This window comes from Ranitomeya variabilis, chromosome 6 (assembly GCF_051348905.1).
Source record: "Ranitomeya variabilis isolate aRanVar5 chromosome 6, aRanVar5.hap1, whole genome shotgun sequence".
NCBI classification, from domain to species: Eukaryota; Metazoa; Chordata; class Amphibia; order Anura; family Dendrobatidae; genus Ranitomeya; species Ranitomeya variabilis.
Genome location: NC_135237.1, coordinates 410,721,761 through 410,749,488, shown reverse-complemented (window position 1 = coordinate 410,749,488; position 27,728 = coordinate 410,721,761). Strand labels below are relative to the sequence as shown.

At 37.9% G+C, this 27,728-nt stretch overlaps 1 protein-coding gene across 1 annotated transcript in view; it reads right to left on the bottom strand.

The window, feature by feature from the left end:
- LAMA1 (laminin subunit alpha 1) overlaps positions 1-27,728 on the bottom strand; it is a 236,431-nt gene that overhangs the window by 56,275 nt on the left and 152,428 nt on the right. The window contains exons 28-41 of the mRNA XM_077270228.1: positions 26,285-26,405; positions 26,055-26,192; positions 24,355-24,476; positions 23,909-23,995; positions 19,916-20,109; positions 16,880-17,022; positions 12,340-12,438; positions 11,942-12,053; positions 10,256-10,418; positions 9,325-9,535; positions 7,289-7,405; positions 7,001-7,164; positions 5,298-5,436; positions 1,453-1,555 (exon numbers count right to left, since the gene is read on the bottom strand). Coding sequence (XP_077126343.1) covers positions 1,453-1,555; positions 5,298-5,436; positions 7,001-7,164; positions 7,289-7,405; positions 9,325-9,535; positions 10,256-10,418; positions 11,942-12,053; positions 12,340-12,438; positions 16,880-17,022; positions 19,916-20,109; positions 23,909-23,995; positions 24,355-24,476; positions 26,055-26,192; positions 26,285-26,405 — 1,913 coding nt within the window. The remainder of the gene's footprint in view (positions 1-1,452; positions 1,556-5,297; positions 5,437-7,000; positions 7,165-7,288; positions 7,406-9,324; positions 9,536-10,255; positions 10,419-11,941; positions 12,054-12,339; positions 12,439-16,879; positions 17,023-19,915; positions 20,110-23,908; positions 23,996-24,354; positions 24,477-26,054; positions 26,193-26,284; positions 26,406-27,728) is intronic.

Below are 27,728 nucleotides of genomic sequence, written 5' to 3'. Positions count from 1 at the left end.
GCAATAAATGGAACCATAACACAAGTAGACTTTAGAAAATTGATCAAGAGAAGCATATAGTGTTTTCAATGGCTTAGAGTTCTTTTACATGAGCAGATTTCTCCCCATGCCATAGTGCTGACAAACAATATCACCCCCTCCATGAATTGGTAAGTTGTGAGCGGTTCTCATCAGTATTTTGCACTTGTGTTGCCGCCATTTTTATTATATGGGTTTGCTGCATTCGTTTTGAGATCTGGGCAGGTAAATACTCTTGCCATTTGTTTTGTCTGTGTCAATTCTTGAATTTTGGGGGGATTTTAATTCCTCTTTTTGTGGCTTTGCTGTTAATCAATTAACTTTTTTCAGAATAAGTAGTCCAGTATGCAAACGAGAGGAATGACACTAGATATGACTTATATCTTGCATTTTCACCATTTTTTCTCTCTGCTTGCTTAAGCTCTAATTTGCAATCCACAGGGAGCTGAAGGGAAGAGACTAGCTGCTGTTATATTTCCCATAGTACACAGAGATATTCCTGCTCATTTTTAGCTCACAGAGACAAGTGACAGCAACATAAGCTCGGAGTGAGGTAAAAGACTCATTAGAAAGTTCAACATTATCTTTCTATGGTTCTCTCTGCTTGTTTCCTCTCCCTGCTCCTCCTTCATCCTCCCTTCTCCACTCTCCATAGAGTATAATGGACTGTGTCACATGATTCCACAGTGAGTGAACTAGCAGTCAGTCATGTCAGAGAATGGATTTCAGCTGTTTTTTGCAAAGTGGGTAACAAGCTCAGGAAGCAAGGGGGAGAAGTGATTGATAAATGGGGAGGGAAACTGATTTCTCGAATAAGATATATCACAAAGTTTCTTATATTCGCCTTATATTAAATAGATTCTTGAAAAGTTTGTTGAAAGTACAGCTGTATTTGAAAGGTCTTTTAGAAGGCGTCAGTGCAAACTAGATGGGGACTAACAATCATTATTAAAATGGTTTGGACCTAATATAGGTGGCAGATATTTGCCAACACATTCTTTGTCTACATAGAACAATGTCAAAGATGCAATCAGGTGGCAAAAGAGGGCCTGCTGTTACCTTGACTGGTTGGCGACATACTTAAAGAAGCCACTGGGTGGGTTAGGTCAAGAGCTTTTATTAACCACTGTAAATGAGTCTTTTGTGACAAGTTAGCACTGGACAGTTAAAAGAGACAGTGGTAAAGTATGTGGGGTACTGCGGACAACATGCATACAAGTCTACTACTTATATGCTCCTACTATCACTATATAAAACAAATCCAATGCACAAAACATTTACAATTCCAGCTGATAAGAATTAGTACAGTTTATAGTGCAATACTAAAGAAATCCAGAAAACATGATGTGTTGGGGGCCGTGAGGACAGGGTTTGGGAATCATTGGTCTAGATGTACAGGCACCAGCAAGAACACAATAATAGAAAACAAATTACCTTGTGTGTTTCTACTTAAATTTTTTGATTCATCCAGAAGTTTAGAGCTGAAATTTAGGGCAATTCTGGATGCTGAACTTAATGATCCCACAGGTCCAGATACCTTTTGGAAAGTAACAAAACATTTTTTGTCAAAACTTAGTACTGCATAGGAAAAACACAAAACATATATTGATTCTGTAAAGAACATTCCAATAGTAATCATCTTCATATTACACGTTCCCAGTTATCCTAGTTTTCTTCAAACTTTAAGAGAGAAATGATATACTAGCTCTCAAGTGCAGAAATATTTCTAATTTGCAGAGGGATGTTATTTTACTGCTTGTGGTTTATCAATCTTTTTTCAAATTCTTCCAAAATAAAATTTAAACCAATTTTTTTTTATAATTTGTCCCTGTTAATATAAAAGAGAGAGGACCAGTCACAGATCCTATTTCCCATATTGTGTTATAACCTGACCATTATTATCATGCACAGAGCAAGAGTTACTTTACATATGCCTTTTTTATGTTTTTCTGCCTGTATGACCAAATGGGCATGTTATACAAAAAACACAAATGGAGATCATTTTAAAGCATTTTTGTCCTTAGGCCGGAGTCACATTACCATACAACACGGCCAAGTCCTATGTGATAAAACATCACATAGCAGTCGGACCAGTGTTACTCTATGGGGCAGATCACAACTGTGATTATTTTCTCATGCCAAATCGGCATGCTGCGATTGTAAGAGAGGCTTGGCCGAGTCTTGGCTCACTCGCACCTATATAAATCTACGGCTGAAAGTGACACAACGCACATGACTCAGATATCATCTGAGTGCGGTGCCATGTGCGCTCACGCTGGCAGCGGAAGAGATGGAGAAATTAATTTCTCCGCCTCCTTTGCAGCTGTGCTCTAATCTAATCCCAATATTGGGATGGTAAATATCTAAAATAATTTAGTATTTATTGAGTATTATTTTGTATTATTTATTTAGTATCGAGCACCAAATCTTGTTACATTTTTCCTTCTAAAGGCTATGGGCAAACACATAAGTACATTCTGGTTTGTTATTTATAAGTCTGTTCACATTAGGCTTATGGATTTTCTTTATTAGAGATACCACATCTGTATGGTGATCGACTAACACCATTGACCTAAATTAGGGCCCATCTAAGTATCTATCCCTCAGCATTGATGGACAATGCAATCATTTCCTATGTAATGTAATTTTGTGTGTATTTTATAGTATTGACTCCGGCCTAACAGTCTATATCACCTTATGGGTTCCTTCTGAATCCCATCCTGTTTTAGGGGGATTTAGATAAAATCCTTGAACGCACTGCAGGAACACAGAGTGAACAGTGACTATTAAATAGGGTAACAGTCAATTGACCCTTTATGATGTTCACTTGTAGTAAAGGAGCATATAGATGGGTGCTGTCTTATTGACACCTACTCCATTAATACATAATACATGTTCACTAACTCTTTTGTAAATTTGTCCCTATTTTATCCTGACGATTTCCTATCCTGCTTTTGGCACTAAATACACATCTCTTATATAGGCATACAGCGGCATTATTTGCAATGACCAAATACATATTTTATTAAAATAGAAATGAGATATAACGCCAGCTGAATGATGAGTATAATTCCAGTCCAGAGGATTCATAGGAAAACAACATGCAATTAGAATTTGCTAACGCATCTAGATATTTACGGGATCAAACGATTTGTGGTGACACTAAGCTATTTCAACCATAAAATGGCATTCACACGTCTTTTTGAGGATTAGCCCCATGAAGGAAGAATAAACAATTGCTCCATAATGTGTGAAATGCTTAGAAAAATGTTCTTTTCATGGAAAATGAAGAACAAAAACAGTGCGGCATATTCAGGTTGTTGTTCCCCTTACAAAAGATTAATTACCTTCCCGCTGGCTAGAACTGAAAGGAGAAAATGGATACAAACACTTATCTAAAAGGCAGGTTTAATTACTTCTAAATATAACCATAGAATGGGGACGACTGTCAAGAGGAAAATGGACATTTCCTGCATTTTGTAACATGACACGAAGTCATCGTTCTGGTCTCCAAACATTTTAAGATGAAAATAGACGTGACAGAAACATTTTTCTTTTTAGTTTTGTCATATGAACCAGACAGTTGAAAAAGTACTGTCAATTGTTTGGCAGTGGAAAAAAAAAAGTCCATCATTTTATTTTGGGATGTATTTGTACATCATAAATGTCTCTGTATTTAAACATAATTGCATTTTTTTCTCAATGTCAGTCTGATATTCAGTATTCTGACATTCCTTTGGATTTTTTTTCTGGGTATGTGAAGTATGTTAATAGAAACAAAATGTATAATTTCAGCTGTGATAACGGGTGTTTCTTCTGCAGGTGTCTTGGAGAAAAGCTCATGGTATCATGGTCCAATTGCTAGGAACTCCCTAATTTTCACCATGAACCAAAGACAAAGCATTACAAAGAGTCCATAGAACTGTAAGAGTGTCTTGTTTTCTATGGAAGTCGGAGGCTTTCACTGTGGTCCGTCATAATTGATTCAGCTCTAAAAAGGCTACCTAAAAGAGGGGTTCCTAAATGGGGTGCCTTCTTTTCAAAACAGTGCTCGATAGTATACCATACTTAGAGGGTTTGGCTTTATGGCATTGTTCATTCTAGCATTGTGATTTCTCTTTTCACAGGAGCCATGAGACATCCGTTATGATCCACCATGCTCTATAATGTTATGTTTTCTCTTAATTGACAGTACAGCAGTTTGTTATGTTATTTTAGCCTTCAAAAGGTGACTGTTGCCTGGGAGAAAAAACTAACAAGTGCGAATAGTGTAAAGATTTTAAATCATTTGCTGCATTTGTTTCCTTACTTGTTCCCTCAATTCACACGTGCATTTTTTCAGTTCTGTTTGTCTGTTCCTTTCTATGAAGCAAAATTCATGTAGAGGACGGATCCTGAATATAGCAGATGCAAGCGGAAACCTGAAGGATGCAACTATAAAGTTTGTTTGGTGTGTGATATGGTTTCCATTATGGTGTCCATCATTTTACTGGAAAATTGGGCACAAAATCCTCCATTTTCCAATGAAATATTATTATTATTATTTTAGCGCCATTTATTCCATGGCGCTTTACATGTGATGAGGGGTGTACATAATAAAAACAGGTACAATAATCTTGAACAATACAAGTCATAACTGGTACAGGAGGAGAGAGGACCCTGCCCGCGAGGGCTCACAATCTACAAGGGATGGGTGAGGATACAATAGGTGAGGATAGAGCTGGTCGTGCAGTGGTTTGGTTGATCGGTGGTTACTGCAGGTTGTAGGCTTGTCGGAAGAGGTGGGTCTTCAGGTTCTTTTTGAAGGTTTCGATGGTAGGTGAGAGTCTGATATGTTGTGGTAGAGAGTTCCAGAGTAGGGGTGATGCGCGAGAGAAATCTTGTATATGATTGTGGGAAGAGGAGATAAGGGGGAGTAGAGAAGGAAATCTTGTGAGGATTGGAGGCTGCGTGCAGGAAAGTACCGGGAGACGAGGTCACAGATGTATGGAGGAGACAGGTTGTGGATGGCTTTGTACGTCATGGTTAGGGTTTTGTACTGGAGTCTCTGGGCAATGGGGAGCCAGTGAAGGGATTGACATAGGGGAGAGGCCGGGGAATAGCGGGGGGACATGTGGCTTAGACACCATAATCGAGACCAGAAGTATCCCAATGGGCTCTTCTAGTGCCGTTTGCATCACTTATGTACCGGATAAAATTCTCAGTTTTTAGAATGAGAGTAGAGAACAGAAACTGAAATCGCAGGTGTGAATCAAGCCTAATTCTGACGTGGTACTTACCATGGACAGAGCCTCATATGCTGTAAAGTTGGCCTGCTCCACCACTGTCCCAGCCTCGTCAATCCTACTTTTGATACCTGAATGAGCTTGCACAGCATTTGTAGCATTTACAGAATTATTTCTCACATCTGAAAGAGAGCTAGAACACGGGAATTTGGTATAAACAGGCGATTTATGATCTACAGTAGAAAACATTGATATATTATTATTATTATTATACATTTTTATAGCGCCATTTATTCCATGGCGCTTTACATGTGAAATACGGGGCAAATATAGACAAATACATTAAACATGAGCAACAAACAAGGCACACGGGTACATAAGGAGGGAGGACCCTGCCCGCGAGGGCTCACAGTCTGCAGGGGATGGGTGATGATACACTAGGAGAGGGTATTGCTGGTTGTGCGGCGGTTCAGTAGGTTCAGGATCACTGCAGGCTGTAGGCTTGAATACATATATGTATTCATATATGAAGAATTAAAGTGTAATAGAATAAAAAAAAATATAAAATGATTAATTACACAGAGAAAACCACAATGTAGTAGACTGAAATTCACTCTGCTTGTACTCATTTTACAATGGACTATGGCATTTTGCAGAATTCCAACATTTTCTACCATTTTTTTTCATATAACAATTATTGTATTTATTTTAAGTAATATTGTTGGTGTTTTTCAATATGGACATGAAGTTCATAATACTAATAAAAGGCACGATTCTGTCAGTTTCTTCGATTCTTCTGTCAGTTTCTGTTTTTATATAATTTTTTCTAGATTTCTTTTTTTATATTTATTTCATATGCATTATGTATTAGGCTAACATAAGAACAATGTTTTACAGCTGATGACACCATTACTGTCCAGATCTATCATAACCTTACTTATTAGGTTGTAAAAGACGATTTCTCTGTAAATAATTTAAAATATCCTTTACATCACAGTGAAAATTATCAATTTATGATTCAACTTACATATATTCTTATATTGGATATGTTATTTTAATTATTGCATTTTGATTATAAAGGGCCAACATGTTCCACAGCTCTGTACAGAAATGCACATTTGCCATTTTCCAAAACATTATATCACACATCACTGAATATTAATTATTTTTTTCACAATGAACTGACTTGCTATACCTTTTTTTTTACTAAGGATTTATGCTTTGTGCTTTACAATAGTGTTTTTGGACATTGTGGCAATTACCTATCTAGTGCACATAGTAAAACCATTAATAGATTCTTTCCTCAAGTCTTTTGCAGATTTTTAAGTAAAGTACAATTATCTTAGGCTTCCTGATTTATAGAGTACTGTGTAGTGCCAGGTCCCAAGCTCTGAGATTTCAGTTTTTTTCCAATATATCTCAATACATCTCTGTGTCTGTACTGCTACATACTTTGGCAGTTAACTGGTTCATGCAGCTTTACATGAACACCCGAGCCTTACACTATGCCTGGTCCAAATAACTAAAGCAATTGTTACCATCCACCTCTCGTGTCTCCCCTTTTCCTCATAGTTTGTAAGCTTGCGAGCAGGGCCCTCATTCCTCCTGGTATCTATTTTGAACTGTGATTTCTGTTATGCTGTAATGTCTATTGTCTGTATAAGTCCCCTCTAAAATTTGTAAAGCGCTGCGGAATATGTTGGCGCTATATAAATAAAATTATTATTATTATTATTATAATACATATCTAGAAGTACCTGTTTAGAGAATCAGCTTTGCTTTGTAAACCAGTTGCATAGTCTTCAGCTTGATAGACTAAATCAAGGGCATCTCTTTTCGACATTTCCATCACAAGTTCATCCACATGGTGTCTTAGCTTGGTATTCCACATAATTAACTCCTCCTGGTGCATCTCCAAAACCTGAAATAATACATGTCACAATTGGATGCATGTTATACATAAATGATTGTAGCAACACAAATATAAGGACATCTATGACATGACCTTAACACACAGATCTAAACGATTCTAATGTGATACATACAGATGTTGCATTTATGGTGTCTTCTGCAAGAAGAACTGCCTCATCGACCAGACCAAGTCCTTCTTCAATCAGCATCACAGAACGATTCTTGTTCTCCTGGAGAGTAAGCTTTTTTTTCTGGGGATGGAAATTACACAATCACATTTATTCCTTAGGAGTTTTCTCATGAAAACAAGCAGGTTTGTAATTGGCTTGCTTTTTTATCTGCTGTTCTTTTCCTTCTGTAAGAGCTACATTCCAGTAGAGGAGTTAACTCCTAACATCCCAGACAGCTCTATCCAGGCTATAGATTCCTAGGCAGGAGTTAGCTGATCACTCTCTTCCCCTCACTCTCAGCTCCTGATCAAGATGATTTAATTAATTCTGTGAAATCACCATCCCTCACTATTGGCAGCTTCCAGAGCAGCGCTCCTAGTCACGATTCTCAATTTCCAGAGCTGTGTGATTGTTCAAATGCACTGTTATCACTATACTTGCATATACAGCTCTGACTAAAATTAAGAGACCACCACATCAAAACCCTGTCACGGGCAGCCCAATCTCCAGACCTGAACCCCATTGAAAACCTCTGGAATGTAATCAAGAGGATGATGAATAGTCAACAGGCCATCAAACACAGAAGAACTGCTTAAATTTTTGCGCCAGAAGTAGTGTGAAAGACTGGTGAAAAGCATGCCAAGACGCATGAAAGCTGTGATTAAAAATGATGGTTATTCCACAAAATATTGATTTCTGAACTCTTCCCGAGTCAAAACATTTGTTTTGTTGCTTCTAAATGATTATGAACTTGTTTTCTTTGCATTATTTGAGGTCTGAAAGCACTATTTTGTTTTTTTTTTTTATTTTGACCATTTCTCCTTTTCAGAAAAAAATACAAAATTTTTTGCTTGGAAATTCGGAGACATAGTGTCAGAAATTTATAGAATAAATGAACAATTTACATTTTACTCAAAAATATACCTACAAAGAGAAAAATCAGACAAACTGAACATTTTGCAGTGGTTTCTTAATTTTTACCACAGCTGTATCTACAGTATAACAGTGTAGACTCAGAACAAACACTGACAGACCATTAATGTGTAGAACTTTTTTTTAACACAATCTTTTACTGAAGTAGCGCAATACATTGCCATATGATATTTCTACACATATCCTTATAAGAATGATACAGGAAAAAAATGTAATATTGCAAAATATATTTATTAAAATGTATAACTTTTATTAATAAATCATTTAAAAATGACTGGTAAAAATTCAAGCCTAGGAGAACAACATGACACACTAAAGATAAAGCACAAGTCACTTTGTAAGTACCTTATACAGAGGGTTTGGGGATACACCTCTCCCTCTTGTTTATTTCATGTGATTTACTAATTTATTTATTGATTAATTTATTAGTATATATATATATATATATATATATATATATATATATATATATATATAGATATACCTCTTTGATCCAGAACTCTATTTTATATTATCATGTATTAAATAGGGACATGCTATAAAATATATTATCATTTCTACATAGGTCATTATCATTTTTACTATGCACTTGCAATTTCACTATGACATAGCTTTTTTGTAGACCCATGTATACCTTTTTTTATGCACCAATTTTTCAAAATAATTTTTTAAGGTATTCTTACCTAATATCAGGTCCAACGCACCTGTATAAAACATAGTGCTTTTCAAACTCTAGAGTCAGTGTTTTCCTTTGTTGTTCTCCTATGCTTGAATTTCTACTAGTAATTTTTAAATGATTTATTAAGAAAAGTTGTACACTTTAATAAATTTATTTTGCAACATTACATGTTTTTCCTCTAGTATTCTTATGAGGATATGTGTAGAAACATTAATGTGTAGAAGCAGGATGATTTGGATAAAAACTGTCATTCAAGGATGAGCATCCACTCCATTAGTGACCAGAAAGTAAGGAGATTGCAGAGCTGTGAGCTGCTCATGAGACAACTTGCGATAACACATTTAATTGAGTAATAGCAAGACTTATAGATAAAAATTAAATGACTTACATTAAAATCATTGAGATTGTTCTCAATCGGAATCAGCAGATTCTTTGTATGATTGGTGTTTGAAGCAGATTCCTGGATGAAGTCTTTTGCTGATAGTAATCTTTTATTGTGTTGTTCTAGGGTGTTCTCGAGGCTCCTCTTCAATTTCAGCAAGTCCTTATGTGGCTTGTCATACTCATTCTGCACTCTGGACAATACATCTTCACAGTCTCTGTTGGACAAAAAATAAAACAATAAAATATATTTAATTAATAAAAAGTGTCCAGCACTTCAGTCAAAAAAAGAAAATGTGACCAACTACTTTGCTATCTTTGAATTATGCACAAAAAAACACCCAACGGGGGTATTGGGGCAACAGTCTCCAACTTTTCAGGGACATAACTACTGTGTACTGTGGGTGCAGGGATTGCAGTCACACCTGAACCCTGGAGTCCAGTAGGGGGAGGTGGCAAGAGTTCCTTCTGGCTGAACTGAGAAAAGTAATACTATCAAAGAATTGTGATAGTTGGAGCTAAAGATTTTTCATTGAGGTCCATAAGCTTCAAGTTACACCACTGCAAGGCTTCATGTAATCAAAGGCTGGGCAGATCCATTAAAACCTAAAAGAATGGTCATAAGGTGGAAAGAAATAGTTGAAATCCATCCTAATAGAAAGGACAACTATTTATAGCTTTTAGCAACCTGAAAGGTCTACTTAGGCCTCTACACTGGCTGGGGCAATCGGGCTATAGATAATTAATGAGGACAAATGTATTATATGTCACAATAGGTCATGTTCGGACAAGACCATTTATTTTAAATCAGTCTCTGAAGATTCTTATACAAAACAGGGATAAACACAAAGTTATTCACACTTTTTAGAGATGCTTTCAAGCTGATTGGGATAAATGTGCTTTCTGTGTGATTATACAGTGGATATAAGAGCACTTACTTAAGATTTTTGGTAGCATTTTGGTAATGATCATTGAAGCCATTTATGCTCATTGATTCAAGCTTAGAAGAAACGTCCTCCTGATATTCCCGCAGAGCACGGTCAGACAGCTGGATATCACTGCCAATTGTCTCATTCAAGCTTTTTGCTACTTCTATAAGAACTGAAAAAAGTCCAAAAAAAAAAATAAAGTTGCATTTAGGTATTATCATATACAACATAACATCTCTTGTGATATACGGTGCATTTAACCCTTTTGGCCACTGTACATAAATTAATGGCTAATAGCATAGCCCCCAAAACATGTTGCTTTTCATACTAAGTTTGATGACAGATTGAGCTCCTGTTGTGATACCTGTTAGATGAGATTTCCGTTTTGTCAGCCTAGTCCTGTACTCTGACATGGAAAGGAAACACTCAGCTTACTGTCACACAAAATCATGAATGCCGAGCACAGATTCGCTGCACAGGGGTCTCAGGGACATGCAGAGAAGATGCAATGTGTGTCTTCTCTGGGTACCTGTGATTACACTATTCCGATAGATTACACTATTACATACAGTAAATTACACTATTCTAATGGCCTGGTCCCATTAGATCACTTGATAAATATATATGATGTGATGTCTTGTTTACTGATGTGCTATGAGGAAAACCAATACCCTTTCCCCCATCACTATTAATTGAGTGTCTCAATTCTATCAAAAAACAAAAAACTTGTTTCAACATTTGAACTTTACAATTTTCAGATCAAAGGGCACAGTTGTCTCTGCATTCATTTATAATCAGTACTATTATAATATATGCTTAACCTGAAATCAAAGTTCATTTTATTAATAAAGAACAAATATTGGGTGGAATAACTGAAATTTTCTGCACTCTTTTAAGCCCCTTTTTTACTGAGCGTCTGTGAACACTTTAAAATGAGCTGTCAATGACCCCCTCACAACAAGTTTTGCTCTGCTGCTGGCATCCTCAGGGGTACTGGGAAATTGGGTATTGAAGTATTAAGAAATAGACAAAAGCTGGCCATACATATTAGAAGGCTGTCAGACAAAAATTACTTTCTCATAGAGAACACAAGAGCACGCCACCAAATGAGTGCTCCTGTGTATGGGAGAGCTGGCTAAGATGGCTGTCGGCTGAATGAAGAGAACAATGTAGATGGCAGTCCGACATGATACATGCCCAATGAACATTTACCACAACAATGAAATGGCCCCTTATTAAACTGTTCTCCAAAATGGACAATATCAAAGGGTTTACTCGATATTAATGTAATGTGTATGGGGGCCTTCAGAATTCAGAAAACAGCTATCCAAAAGGGGAAATTTCACTCTGAACACAGAGGTCCGAAACACCTGAGGTGATCAAATAGTTAATTTATTAATCAATTAAATTAACAACAGAAATTCTTTTGAGTGTTGTGCATGCATTTCATCAATACGCAAAGTAACTACAAGGGTATGTATTTCTTGCAGGCTGAAATAGAAGATCCCCATTTTAACCTCTTTGTTTTGTGCAAGGGAAAAAATGCTTCATAAAATGGAGAAATGTGAAATTTGGCCATTAATGATATTACCGGTGGCAAATCTCTAGGTTTAGTGCCCGTTAGGCTCCTAATAGTATCACACACAGTGATTGGATAAGTAGCGGATACCTACACAAAATTCTGTTATTTGTTACCTTTAACAGTTGTTTGCATTGTTTCAATAAATCCCATCAGCTCTTTGCTCTTGTTCAGACTGCCGACTGTGGAATTCTGCACGTTGTATCCATGTTCTACTACCTGAGTCATCTTTGAAAAAGAAAATAATAAGAGAGATGGAGAAGAATTGGTAAAGTCAGTTCTCTAAAACCTTTGTGTTACTATATACTCTGTAAGGCAACATAACATTGTAATATTTCTTAAAAAAAAAAAAAAAAGCAAAACCCTCTAAGGTTCGGATCCGTGTTAAATTCATTTTTTATACTTTAAGAATAATCTGAGGAAAACAATAATAAAATGCCATCAACTGAGAACTAATAAAATACATGACACTGAAATTTGTAAGAAAACTTTTGGAAAGACAACAGTTACTCACTCGCAATTGAAGTCTGTCTGTGTCCTTAAATACTTCGGAAAGTTGTTCTGAAGTTTTGTCCATGGTCTGGGTAGTAACTGAGCTGGTGTGGACTGATTCCTTTAGAAAAAAAAAATAGCAATTATTTGCAAATTAAATGTAAACTTTTCTTTCTAAAAGGTATTATCCTTTACATACTGTAGCTGCCATAAAATACAATAATTGTGGGACTACAAAGTCTGCGTCAGTGTGACAATGCCTCTGGTGTTAAATTTACGAATCAGGAAGTTCTCTATCACCATAAACACCAGTCATAGCACAGATTGTAATGAAATCCCTTTCAAATCAGATGGCATTTCACATCTCATGTATGTAAATTGAGTTTTTGCAATGCTTTCAAGTGCACCTAAATACTTCCATGAAGATTTTTGGTTGTATCTCTGAAACAATTCCACTGCAAATATACAGCTCTGGCAAAAATTAAGAGACCACTACATCAAAACCCTGTCATGGGCAGCCCAATCTCCAGACCTGAACCCCATCAAAAACCTCTGGAATGTAATCAAGAGGAAGATGGATAGTCACAAGCCATGAAATAAATTTAGAGCTGCTTAAATTTTTGCGTCAGAAGCAGTGTGAAAGACTGGTGGAAAGCATGCCAAGACGCATGAAAGCTGTGATTAAAAATCATGGTTATTCCACAAAATATTGATTTCTGAACTCTTCCCGAGTTAAAACATTAGTATTGTTGTTTCTAAATGTTTATGAACTTGTTCTTGTTTTCTTTGCATTATTTGAGGTCTGAAAGCACCATTTTTATTTTTTTTTTACCACTTCTCCTTTTCAGAAAAAAATAAAAAATTTGTTGCTTGGAACTTCGAAGACATGTTGTCAGTAGTTTATAGTATAAATGAAAAATGTACATTTTACTCAAAAATATACCTATAAAGAGAAAATCAGACAAACTAAACATTTTACAGTGGTCTCTTAGTTTTTGCCAGAGCTGTATGTAGCATGTTGCTAATTTCCACAGATTCAGCACAGAACAGTATTTATTCCGCTGAATTACATTGGAGCTATGTGAATCTGCTGCAGACCCACAGCTCATCTCTGACAAAAAAAATAGTGTCAATCTTGGATTTCTGCTGTAAAATTACATATCAACTTGTAGCATAAATTATATAAAGATTAGAAGAATAGTACGATATGGGATATTTAAAGTGGTTGTCCAATCATGTGGAGGTTAGAGACGCAGCCTACCCACTGGTCTTCTATTATTTGCTCTACTGGCAGCCAGATGTGAACACTGGACAGCGCTGCCTTACATAGCAATGTGTATGTTACGGGGTTACCGCAACAGAGAAGAGCCAGAAGACCGCAGCCTCTGATTGTTCCTACTCCTGCGCTGAAAAGAAGCACTTCTTTTTAAATGGTGTTAAATTATTTTGGCAGAACAGGGGTTAATCGCCCATGTTGGGAGCTCTGGGAGTCGGAGCTCTCAGCTGAGCTTGGTTAGCCACTCCTATCTCCTATATAATCCAGATCCTGACTGACACACATTGTCAGAGCTAGCTTATGCTGCATGGCTTGGAGGAGAGTCGTTTGGTGGTTATATGAGAAGGAGTTTTGTGGATTTATCTGTGACTGTTGCTTGGGTTTGTAAGTGTGATAATTCTCTTTCATCCTCTTACTTTGTTTTTTCCTCATCCTCGGCTCCCCGCTGCATTCCTCTGTTACATGTGAGTGAATATTTGTATGCTTGGTATTTCCAGTTTCCCTTGGTCGTGTGTTACCTTGTTGTCTGGTTGGTGTACTGCGGTGCATGGTTGATCCCCTCTTCCCTGGGTGGGGGAAGGGTACAGACTTAGGGCAGATACAGGAGATAAGGTAAGGTAGGTTGCCCCTGCATCTTCACCTTCGGAAGTTATCTGGGGAATAGGGCTAGTTAGGGTGCCCCCCATTGTCAGGGATAGGGTAGAGCCCCTGGTCCCTGGTCACCTGCTAACCGAGTTGTGACAGTGTATTGGCCACTGCTGAATACAGGACACTAACTCCTATTCAAGAAAATAGGAGCTGATCTGCAGTACACAGCAATGGCCATAAATAAGTCATCAATGTCATATGGCTGTAAAAACCATTTACAGGAGTGTAAATGCTTAGGAAGATGGCAGTGATGGTGTTCAACTCTAGCCTTAAAGAAGCACTTCTCCTATCAAAATTTTTATATTAATATACTGCAATCATATTACATAGCGCTGTGCACATACAATTGCTCATTTTGCCCTTCTACTCAACTGATTCTTCTGTTTTCCTTTAGGTCTAAGACATCAAGTGATTAAAAACAGACTAGCAGAATCCTTCTAAGCTATATGTAGAAACAGAAAGACTCTTTTCACTGCAAGAGTCATGAATTCTTCAATTCTTTTTCACTGGAAGGAGTGGAGCAGCTGCGTCAGGAGTTGAAAATAAAGTAGAGTTGGCCTGTCAGGGACTTAGCAGTTATGTAGAATTGTGGTTCTAATGATGACTCATGTGGGAAAAAGAGACACCCTGTTTCAACATAAAGCTTACAAGGATTAATCTAGTCAGTCAGTTTTTAATCACCGAATGTCATAGACCTTATGGAAAAGAGAATAATTAGCTGGATAGAAAGGCAAAATGAGCAATTGTAAGTACATAGTGCTATATAATATGACTGCAATATATTAAGAGGATAAAAACTTTAATGGAAGTGCTTCTTTAAAGTGTATACGAGAAATCACAGGGCTTATTTACCATATGTGTATATTCTAGTAAGAAGTTTTTTAGATACATTTTTATTTTCTCATGAGCATGTTTGTGTATTATCCTTCATACATTTGTATTCTCCTGTTGATAGTTTCATTGCTGCTTTATCCAACAGTAAATCGCAGTATATATTAAAATGATATTTCCTTGTAGCCTTTGGCAGTTCTAAACAGTATACTCTCAGAAACAAGACTTGATTAAAACGTAGCATACAGAGCTCTTAACTGCTTCCTCTTGAAAATCCAATTTAAGCATCGACTTCGCCATCATAAATATCACAAATTAAATTTCTGATAGTTAGTTCCATCTGGACATCATCATCCACGGAACATCTATGGGGCTTAATTACATTTCTTGACAAAGTGATTGAGGAGAATATCAATATTTCTGTGATTTAGAGCAACTAAAAACTAACCAGAAATTATAACTTTCTGTTATGCCTCTATGTGTACGTCATTAGAGAAAACAAAAGCTAAGAAAGAAAAGAAATGTACAATGTTTTAAAGGGATACTGGAACTAAAGTACATTGACTATTCCAACTGTCATCTATTGTTCCCCTGTACATTTCAGGCTAGGGATATGGTGTGGAGAGAGGCATACCGTCTCACATGATTACTACTTTACCTTACTTTTATATCTCCAGAACCAAAAACTGGCAAAACCATTTATGTATAGATACAGGTACATAAACCCTTTAGATATAGATCTAGGTACAGAATTCCTTTAATTTGACATGAAAGTATCACATTGTGAAAACTTTTAAATTATTCAGCCAATTTAGGCTGAAAGCTAATAATGGCCTACAAAAATTTCATTTTTCTATTTAGTGCTCTATTAAGTTATTTTCCACTACTAAAGACTTATAGCGAATCTCTATCCAGCTATTTGCCACCTAATCTGAGAGCCTAATATTAAAAGACAGAGGCCCTAATTCCAGCGAAGTGTCCCTTATTGGGCTGCTTACTGTAGTTTTGATAAAATCACTGTTCTATCAGCAGGAGATTATAACTAGAGGACTAGTAAACCTGCTGCCATATATTCCAACCACATCTCCACCACTGATTGGCAGCTTTCTGTCTATGCACAGTGTACTCAGAGAACTGTGAATCAGTGATGTGGGCGGGGTTCTACAGAGCTCAGAATTCAGAGAACTGGCAGATCCACAGCACATAAAACAAGGATTTCATAAAAAAATACAACACCCAGCAAAGTAAGTGATACATCACTGGAAACAGGGTCTCTCTCCCTACATTATGCCGCTTTCAGATGTGGCAGCAAAAACGGCAGAGATTCCCTTTAAAGAAATCTTCTTGTATCAGAAAAAAATGGGTCATGGCAGTTAATTTAATATAATAAAAGGCAATTAGACACTTAATAAATGCCCCATTCTTTTACTGCCATTGCTCCCTATCAGTCAAGCTTGCAGCGATGATGTGCTCAACAATCTATATGACGGCTGCAGCCAATTTCTGCCCTCAATGCTGGGGCAGTTGCATGGGCAAGTTACAAGTTATTGTCACTACAAATTGTACAATGCAGATCCAATAGACCAATTCTCTAAGGGTAAGTGTAGAATTCTAATACATTAAAATGTGTTACCGCATACTGACTACAAGAGCCATCCCACTTACAGGGGTCCGCTGGCCCCGCTGACTGTCAATAGATGGTTGGCACTGAGCGGCTATATGGTGTCTATGCTGTAGAAAATATTTTTAAAAAATTATCATATTTATTATTCACATTAAGAAAAGGAATTAGGAAGGCAATCTATACCTTGAGATATGTTGTCATGTTTTCCATATTTGACATGAATCCATGGGGCACCGCAACGATTCCAGTGAAGTTTAGGGTGAAAATAACCCGATGCAGGACATCCAGATCATCTAGTAGTGGCCCCGTGCAGTCATCATCACAGGCTAAGGGAAACAGGGTAAAAAGAGCTCTGAGGAAAACAGGATTGGCAAGTAACATCCAGGGAAAATGTAGTTATATCTCATTTATAGCTGCTATATACAGGTGATGTCTACTAATTCTTTTATGAAATGAGCAGCTTTAGTGTTTTCCCTGTGCTTAGTGGGAAAGATACAGTACATTGAAACTGGCGTAAAGGAACATGGGAGCTGTGGCCCCTGGAAACCAATCTGTCTGTAGCTTTGTTCACTCTTCAACATTGAAATTACAACACCAAGAAGGAAAAGTCATGAAGCTGTGCAAATCAGAAGATCGAATGACAAGTTAATGATGTGCAAATAAAAAAATGGAAACAACATTGTCAAAGAATCTTGATTTATTCAGCATTGAATATGAGCGTCACATGCAGAAAGCCCCGCACTTACACGCACTGGCGGATAACAATGAGGTTAGTAATGGTTGTCTCGGGAATGTTTTGCCAGGCTAAGTACACTTGGGGTTGCAAGTCATAAATATCTGCTGCTGGCATCTGCCTTTGCATTTGCAGATCATTGAAATCTCATATGTGTTCAATGAGAAATAAGTTGAAAAAGGCGGCAGGGCATGGTTCCACATTTAGGCCATACAGGCTGCTCACAGTAGCAGTAGCAACAAGCCGGCATTGTTTTTTTTTTTAAATGGCTCCTGAGACACTTTAGAGAAATGGCGGTACCAATGATTCCGCTGCCAAATCAATGCAACATCAAGCTGTTAGTGTATCTGGAAGATTAGAGGGGTCCGGCTTATATACATTATGCCATCTTACACCATAATCCCAAGAGTAGGACAAGTATGATGATCCCTTATGAAGGCCTCTTCATGGCGTTGCTCACATAGTCTAGTTAGATTTGAAGAATGATGCGTAGTGATCAATTCTATGCTGCAAGTGAAACTGGACATCACATACCAAACTTAACGCATCAAAGAAGTGTCTACAGAAAACATAAGAAGGAATTTGAACAACATTGTGCTACAAGCATCACCCATCTACAGATGTTCCATTAACTTTACACCACTGGTCTTAAAGGCTATTATGGTGCAGAGCAGAACGGCAATGAAGACTGGAACGAAGGTCTATCTTATTCATTGATGAGTCTCGCTTTCATCTTAGATGCAATGATAGCTCAAGACCACGTGCACAAAGCCATGAAGATGCCTTCATGAGGAAATGTGAAAGTGTACATGAAGCCAACAAGATGCCAAGCTGCAAGCTCCCTGTGCAACTGTGAGCAGATACCTATATGTCCTACCATGTCCTGCAGCGTCTCCAAACTTGACTCACATTGAACAAATTTGGGATGTAATTGGATGGCAATTACAAAGGGAGCTGCCAGAAGCAGATCTTGATGATTTGTGTGCCCAAGTGCCTTCAGCGTGGCAGAACATTCCTTAGGGAACTACCGGTATTAATAACCTCACTGAAAGCATGCCAAAGAATGGATGTGAGTATATTCCAGTCTGTGGCACTCGATGCTGAATAAATTAGTAATTGCATAGGAAAATGCCAGCAGCGGACCTTGATGATTTGTGTGATTGAAATGCATACATGGTGGCAGAATATTCCTCAGACAACCACTAATAACCTCATTGATAGCATGCCAAGGTGTATAAGTGCATTTTATTTCTGTGCATTGCACTTACACTTGAAACTGAGTAAAGGAAACTGTTTTGAAAATTTTGGTTTTTCAATTTTCCATGGCTTTTCCTTCTAGGCATTGCAATTTCAATGTTGAGGAATGTAGTTAAAAAGAGATTGTTTGATATGGGCAACAACTGCAGTTTTCCTTTTTCCTTTTACTGGCCCTCACACAGCTTGTTTTGAGCTTCTTGCGTGTGCTGTATGTGACTTGCCATATGCAACAATATTAATCCATAGAAGTATATACACAAAAAAGATACAAAAAATAATCTCCAATAAAATGACATTCTTGCACATGGTAAAATTAGTTGAATTTAAATCAGGTGAATCTGTCTGACTGGATACATTCATACCATCTGTAAGTCACATAAGCATTTTCTTAATAAATGGATGCTACCATTTCAAATTTTACAACTCACTTACTAACCTGTAAAGATGTACAGTATGTAAATGGAAAAGCCTCTATGATAGTTCATTCACAACACTTGGAGCCGTCCAATAGACTCCAACAGATTCAGTAATTGCGGAGATATTTTCCACAAGAAGCAATTAAGTCACAGACCATCAGAGGTACAAGAGAGGCCTTATGGATGTCTATCGCAGCCCTACTATATCTATAGCTAAGTATAAAATGTAGTCGTAATATGGCTGTGTGCACAAGCTCTAAACCTAAAACATTTTGTGCATCATTTATTTGTTCAGCTTCTTTAAACAAGTCAGAAATAACAATGAGCAAATTAGTAATTAGTACTCTTCCAGGTAGAAAAATCCAAAGTCTCCAACCTTACTATGCTCCTGTTAAAACCTGATCTGTCACCTGCCCCATCCCATGAGGTATGGGACAGAAATGTAAGGTACACAAGACACAAAGACAAAATATACAATACCGCTAACCAACAGGCATTTAGAACGTAATAAATTTGAATTCAGTGATGAGAATGGTTTTGTTTTTTGCATCAATTGTGACAGAATTCTGGCATATTTAGCTTGATAAATCTCTCCCAAATATATTTTGTATTTTTTTAAACAGCTGTATAGCATCAACCAGGTTATATCTGCTCTTTTTTTCTGCTTGTTCATGTATATGCGGGAATATTGACATTTGGAATATCATGTTTACCTATAGATTCCTACACAAAATTGAAATAGTCAAACAATTTTAATCTACCATTTTATAAAATTAAATTGTCATTTTATGAAATAGGAAAGAACACACTTACAAATGCACTGTTGCTCTAAAAGAATGTGCCTAACTTCACAAGTATCACAAAGCCGCCCAGTAACGCCCGGCTTACAGGAGCATTGGCCACTTATTCTATCACAGTCATTATTCAGTGAACCTGCTAGATTGCAGTCACATAAATGGCAGCTACCATCAGGCTCCATAGGATTTCCAAAGTAACCGAGGGAACACCTAAGAGGAACAACAAAAAAACAAATTATTGAACCAAATGACCATCATATATCCTTATGTTTAAAGGGTCTATGTAAAACTCATACACTAATACACAAAATTATTACTGCAAATAAATTAAAGTAATGTACTGTTACACAGAAGTGCAAAAGGCATTCCTAAATAGATTGTTAACTTTCTAATACCCTTTTGAATTGAAGGACCAGATAAGTTTTAGTTTTCTCAACTTCTCAGTCATATTTTTGCATGAATGTTGCTGAATAAAACCTCACTTTTTTCATACTGTTTTGTGGCATGTATACAGTTATATGAAAAAGTTTGGGCACCCCTATTAATCTTAAGCTTAATGTTTTATAAAAATTGTTTTTTTTGCAACAGCTATTTCAGTTTCATATATCTAATAACTGTTGGACACAGTAATGTTTCTGCCTTGAAATGAGGTTTATTGTACTAACAGAAAATGTGCAATCTGCATTCAAAGAAAATTTGACAGGTGCAAGAGTATGGGCACCCTTATCATTTTCTTGTTTTAAATACTCCTACCTACTTTTTACTGACTTACTAAAGCACTTTTTTTGGTTTTGTAACCTCATTGAGCTTTGAACTTCATAGCCAGTTGTATGCAATCATGAGAAAAGCTACTTAAAGTGGCCACTTGCAAGTTGTTCTCCTGTTTGAATCTCCTCTGAAGAGTGGCATCATGGGCTCCTCAAAACAACTGTCAAATGATCTGAAAACAAAGATTATTCAACATAGTTGTTCAGGGGAAGGATACAAAAAGCTGTCTCAGAGATTTAACCTGTCAATTTCCACTGTGAGGAACATAGTAAGGAAATGGAAGAACACAGGTACAGTTCTTGTTAAGACCAGAAGTGGCAGGCCAAGAAAAACATCAGAAAGGCAGAGAAGAAGAATGGTTAGATCAGTCAAGGACAATCCTCAGACCACCTCCAGAGAGCTGCAGCATCAACTTGCTGCAGATGGTGTCACTGTGCATCGGTCAACTATACAACGCACTGTGTTTTTTTGCCGCCATGCATAACGCCTTTTTGTATGACCAAACAACTCAATCTTGGTTTCATCAGTCCACAGGACCTTCTTCCAAAAATAAATTGGCTTCTCCAAATGTGCTTTTGCATACCTCAGCCGACTCTGTTTGTGGCGTGCTTGCAGAAACGGCATCTTTCGCATCACTCTCCCATACAGCTTCTCCTTGTGCAAAGTGCGTTGTATAGTTGACCGATGCACAGTGACACCATCTGCAGCAAGTTGATGCTGCAGCTCTCTGGAGGTGGTCTGAGGATTGTCCTTGACTGATCTCACCATTCTTCTTCTCTGCCTTTCTGATGTTTTTCTTGGCCTGCCACTTCTGGCCTTAACAAGAACTGTACCTGTGTTCTTCCATTTCCTTACTATGTTCCTCACAGTGGAAATTGACAGGTTAAATCTCTGAGACAGCTTTTTGTATCCTTCCCCTGAACAACTATGTTGAATAATCTTTGTTTTCAGATCATTTGACAGTTGTTTTCAGGAGCCCACGATGCCACTCTTCAGAGGAGATTCAAACAGGAGAACAACTTGCAAGTGGCCACTTTAAGTAGCTTTTCTCATGATTGCATACACCTGGCTATGAAGTTCAAAGCTCAATGAGGTTACAAAACCAAAAAAAGTGCTTTAGTAAGTCAGTAAAAAGTAGGTAGGAGTATTTAAAACAAGAAAATGATAAGGGTGCCCATACTTATGCACCTGTCAAATTTTGTTTGAATGCAGATTGCACGTTGTCTGTTAGTACAATAAACCTCATTTCAAGGCAGAAACGTTACTGTGTCCAACAGTTATTAGATATTTGAAACTGAAATAGCTGTTGCAAAAAAAACAATTTTTATAAAACATTAAGCTTAAGATTAATAGGGGTGCCCAAACTTTTTCATATAACTGTACATTAGCTGTCACTACCCAGCTGTTGGGTGACCCGAGACCAGGGGCTCCTTCCCTGTCCCTACCACTAGGGAGCTTAGCTCGCCCTATTCCCCGGGATACTTCTGAAGGTGAAGATGCCGGGGCTGCCACCCTTGCCTTATCTCCTGAATCAGCCCTCCATCTGTCCTCTTCCCCCACCCAGGGAAGAAGGGCACCAATGTGCACCACAGTACACAAACCCGACTAACAAGGCAACACAAAGAAAGGTAACTGAAAAAAGCAAGCATATAAATATTCACTCACATATAACAGAGAAATATACCAGGCAGTGGAGGATGGGGGAATAACCAAAGTAAGAGGAGGAAAGTGAATTATCACACTTAAAAACCACAAAACAGTCACAGATAACTCCTCCAAAGCTCCTTCTCATATGAACACCTCTCCTCCAAGCCATGCAACAAAAAATAGCTCTGACATGGGTTTGAATCAGGACCCAGATCATAAAGGGGATGGGAGTGGCTAGCGAAGCTCAGCTGAGAGCTCATACTCCCAGAGTTTCCAACATGGCCAAATAACCCCTGATCTGCCAAAAGAAATAAACACCATTTAAAAAGAAGGTGAAGTGCTTCTTTTCAGTGCAGGAGTAGGAGCAATCAGACACTGCGGTCTTCTGGCTCCTCTCTGTTGCAGTAACTCTGTGACATTAGCTTTATTTTTATTTTTTTATCTACATTATTGTCCCTTTTTGTACTTTTACTAAGTTAGCATAGTTTCACATGCCAACATACAGTGCCCATAGGTAGAAATATGCATTGGCATAAAGAGGTATTAGAAATCAAAATATTTGACCTTTAATGAGTTAATTTTCGTTAAGTTTAAGTGGGTGTTATCACACGGTTTTCACAGGGGGGTGTACTTCTTCCACCTGTATGATGTTGCTCAATCATAAGAAGGCAGTAACAAACTAGAGAAGGAATAACACACTCCACCATAGCTAAGAGCAGGTTTCCTAGTGTGTGAGATGTGTAATGTCAGGTAGCCCTAATCTGCTGCTCCAAATTTTGTATGAGTCAGACTGGGGGAGGTGTAATCGTGGCCCTTCCTTTCACAGCATTGTCTGCTGCACTGTCTATCCCCCCCCCCCACATTGATCAGAGCTGTATTATTACATCTCACCCAGTGAGAAACCTTCTCTGAGTTATTGTGGGGGCATGTTCATCTTTCTACTAAGTGTTGCTGCCTGCTTATGATTGGTCAGCATCCCACAGGAAAAAGAAGTACACTCCCTTGGTGAAAACAATCTGATAACACTCTCTTGGACTTATCGAAAATTAACTTACCTTTTTCAGCAATAAACAAACAGAATAGGAGAAGGGACTTACCTCCGTTTATCATATTATGTAAAAGAAGAGGTATTAACTAATTGAGGAAAATTAGATTTTTCGCAACGCAGCGTTGAACAAAAATTCTACGTCTTTTCATGCCAGTTTCAAGCAGCACCACCAGAAAGGTTGCATAGCTACTTCTGCCTGTCAAATTCATTGAAAGTGGTGTAACACACTACCCCAGAAATGTTACTCTAGTTAGTGACTGGAGTAACATTTCTGATGAGGCACATGGAGGCGCATGCCACTCATAAGATGTTCAAGTTCATTAAGTAGCATGCACCTGTTAATTAATTTGGCTCATCTGATTCTTGTACACCCCTCATTAAGACTGACATCCAGAACACTGGTTTTAATGACTCAGGACCATAGTTTGTTGAATAACTACCTGATGAGATTCACAAGGAAATTGGATTTATTGCAGCTATGCCTAATATTTTTATTTGTACATATGACCAACTAATGTTGCAGGACTTAAATAAGATTATACATACTGTTCACAGTGTCTTCCCTCGTATCCTGGCAGACAGGCATCACAACGAAAACCGTTGATTCCTTCTAGTACACATGTTGGACTAAAACTGAAAGAACACCAAAAAAAATGGCAATATGGCTCCATATACACAAGGAATTCAGAGAGTCAAATATGGCAACGTTTACTTCTGTATCTACAGTAGTATCCTCAATAAACGCTCATATCAGATAGTTTTTGGCGGGATTCAATGTGTATATAGCTCCAACCAGATATAAAATAATGGACAAGACATTTATTAATACTGGAAAATCCCTTTGTACATTCCAATAAAATGTTATATATTCTGAATGATAAATTTACAAATAGAAATAAAACATAAAATAAAAGATTATGTGATACAATAAATGTAATATGATACTAGACAGATATTAGACCCCATTCTATATTAGGAGTCTTCCATCTTACCTCTTTGAGTTGCCCCTAGGGCAGGCACACAGCGAGCAATCTGAGATTGACCCTGTTATGTTTCCATAATACCCAGGGGCACAAATATGGCAATGATGTCCTGCAGTATGGTCTCTGCAACCCTGCAAAGCAGGAGTGAACATGAAATAACTATGGTAATGTAAAACAAGGGAAAATCTGTAGCATATTAAAAGTTTCCTCTTACGGTACTAACTATGACTACACAGGAAGTTTATTTATTTTATTTATTTATTTTACTCATTTATATAGTGCCATGAATTCCACAGCACTTTACAGGCATCAGTAACACAGATAGACTTCCTAACATTATTATTCAATCTGCATTATTTTTTTTGCCATTTTGACAACATTTTCAGGAGGCAAAATTAAGCCTCCTTCACACGTTAGTGATTTCTCTTGCATGCAATAAATGGTCTTCTTTTTGATCAGAGTTTCATCACAGCTTGAACAGTGTGTGATTTTAACCATTAGCGCTCGCTCACATGAGCGCATACATCGGACGAGTGCTATGCAATGTTTTATCGGAGACCACTCGGACCAATGTTACAATATGGGGCAGGGTTTTTTTTCTCCTACTGATTCAGCATGCATAGGATGCCCTCACCTATTCAAGTCTGTGACAGCCGATGAAATCCTAGTGTAGTTCCATTTCTGTGGATTCACAGAATGGAGAAGATGGAGAAATGTTGTTCTCCACCGTCTCCTCTCTTGCTACAATTCCCTCATGTGAGACAATAGGATCCCACTAAATTGTGACCAAACTCTCGCATGAGAGAATCTATTCACGTGTGACCCCAGCCTTGGAGTTCGGTCACAATTTTGTCCGTTTTTCTTGGATGAAAAAACTGATGGAGGTTTCTCAAGTTTTTCCTATCAAACAGTCCATATAAAATGAAGAGCACACAGATGGCATCCAAGAGCTGTCCTATTTTTTTTGCGTCTCCATAGGTTTGATTTGGCAAGTTTGATGCGATAATCTGTTCAATATCAGACAAATCTACATATTTTGGGGAAAACCACTTGGTCCGAGGAAGAAATAAAAAACTAAAAATTCCCCTTCGTTGTGATTAAGAGCTCCAACTGTGGAATACCCAATGGCCAACAACTTATGATATATACCCATGAATAGATGATAAATTATGATTGTGGCACTGCCCCTCTAACTTTAGCCTATCTTTAAACACTTTGAGATGTATCGACCCCATCATTGTTGTCTGGGTAAGTTTATGGGTTTGCGTTGTCAGAGGTTTACCATCCATTTCACTGTGAATACCCGATTGTCCTAAATATGGCCAGACTCTGTTAATAAATGTATCCTAACTGATACAGCACAGAAAACAGTGATGTACTATTTCATTGATTATAGTTAGTGATGAGCGAATGTGCTCGGATAAGGTGGTATCATGCTCGGGAGCTAAGCAAGTGTCTTTGGCATGCTCAAATAATATGTTCAAGGCCCCGCGACTGCATGGTGGCTGTTCGACAGCTGGAACACATGCAATAATTGCCTGTTTGTTAGCCGTGAGACATGCATCCACGGGATCTTGAACATATTTTTCGAGCACGCTGAATAAACTCATGTAGCACACGAGCATGCTCAGATAACAACTTATTCGAGCATGTTCACTCATCACTAATATTAGTATATCAGGTCATTACTGTAACTACATGGAACTTACCATGCACTCTCCAGTATGTGGATCACAAAGCTCGCTGTGGTTACTGCACTGACAGGGTACGCAGGGGGCAATTAATGGCTGGGAGCTGAGCACATTCACTTCTGTCACTATCTCTCTGAAGTAGCCGGGCGCACACTCCTGGGGATTAAAGAGATAAAAGTTCTTATGTGGATCAGATCCATTTCACACTAAGGGAACCTACGAGTGATAAAAGATGTTGTACAAGTCACCTGACATGAGAGTCCGGTATATCCAGGAGGACATTCACAGATCTCAATAAGCTGAGCCGCCTCCCGGTCAGAATGCATTTCTGTTGCTTCCACTGCAATGTCCATTGAGATATTTGATATCCTATTACGAATGAAATACAATACAGTTTGTAACTACTGTACACGTCCGACTATCAACCACATTCGGATCCTTCAGACGGAACCTGAAAACCCACCTCTTCAGGAAAGCCTACAGCCTGCACTGACCCCGCTGGCTCCTCACCACTACCTGAGTTACCGCCTCACCAACACCAGAGCTCCTGCAACCCTCAACATATTGTCTCCTTCCCCACCATCGTGTAGAATGTAAGCCCACAAGGGCAGTGTCGTCACCCCTCTGTATCAGTCTGTCAGTGTTAGTTTGCTTACTGTGATATCTGTAACTTGTATGTAACCCCTTCTCATGTACAGCACCATGGAATCAATGGTGCTATATAAATAAATAATAATAATATATCTTACTAGCAACTGAATCTAAAGTCAACTATTTGTGCAGAGAAGAGCGACCAAGGTTATTAGAGGACTGGGGGGTCTGCAATACCAAGATAGGTTATTACACTTGGGGCTATTTAGTTTGGAAAAACGAAGACTAAGGGGTGATCTTATGTTAATGTATAAATATATGAGGGGACAGTACAGAGACCTTTCTGATGATCTTTTTATTCATAGACCTGAGACAGGGACAAGGGGGCATCCTCTACGTCTGGAGGAAAGAAGGTTTAAGCATAATAACAGACGCGGATTCTTTACTGTAAGAGCAGTGAGACTATGGAACTCTCTGCCGTATGATGTTGTAATGAGTGATTCATTACTTAAATTTAAGAGGGGACTGGATACCTTTCTGGAAAAGTATAATGTTACAGGGTATATACACTAGATTCCTTGATAAGGCGTTGATCCAGGGAACTAGTCTGATTGCCGTATGTGGAGTCGGGAAGGAATTTTTTTCCCCATGGTGGAGTTACTCTTTGCCACATGGGTTTTTTTTGCCTTCCTCTGGATCAACATGTTAGGGCATGTTAGGTTAGGCTATGGGTTGAACTAGATGGACTTACAGTCTTCCTTCAACCTTAATAACTATGTAACTATATATATTTAGGGCCCTTTCTGTACATGTTAACCTTCACATAAACTTCAGCATAGTGTTTAAGTCTGAAATCCATCTTCATCCCATGCATAAATTAGGATATTTCAACGAGTGTTTTTATTTGTGCGGCATAACAAAATACCATATAGATAACTAGCATGTTACTTTTTCAGATTAGACCCTCTAAATGATAATGGGTCTAATCTTTCTGGGCATCTGCTGCACACACAGCAAATGCACAGCGTATTATTTCTGCTCTGAAAATACGCTTCAGATTTCAAGTTGCTGTATGAAAAAAGCCTTACAGTTCACAATAAC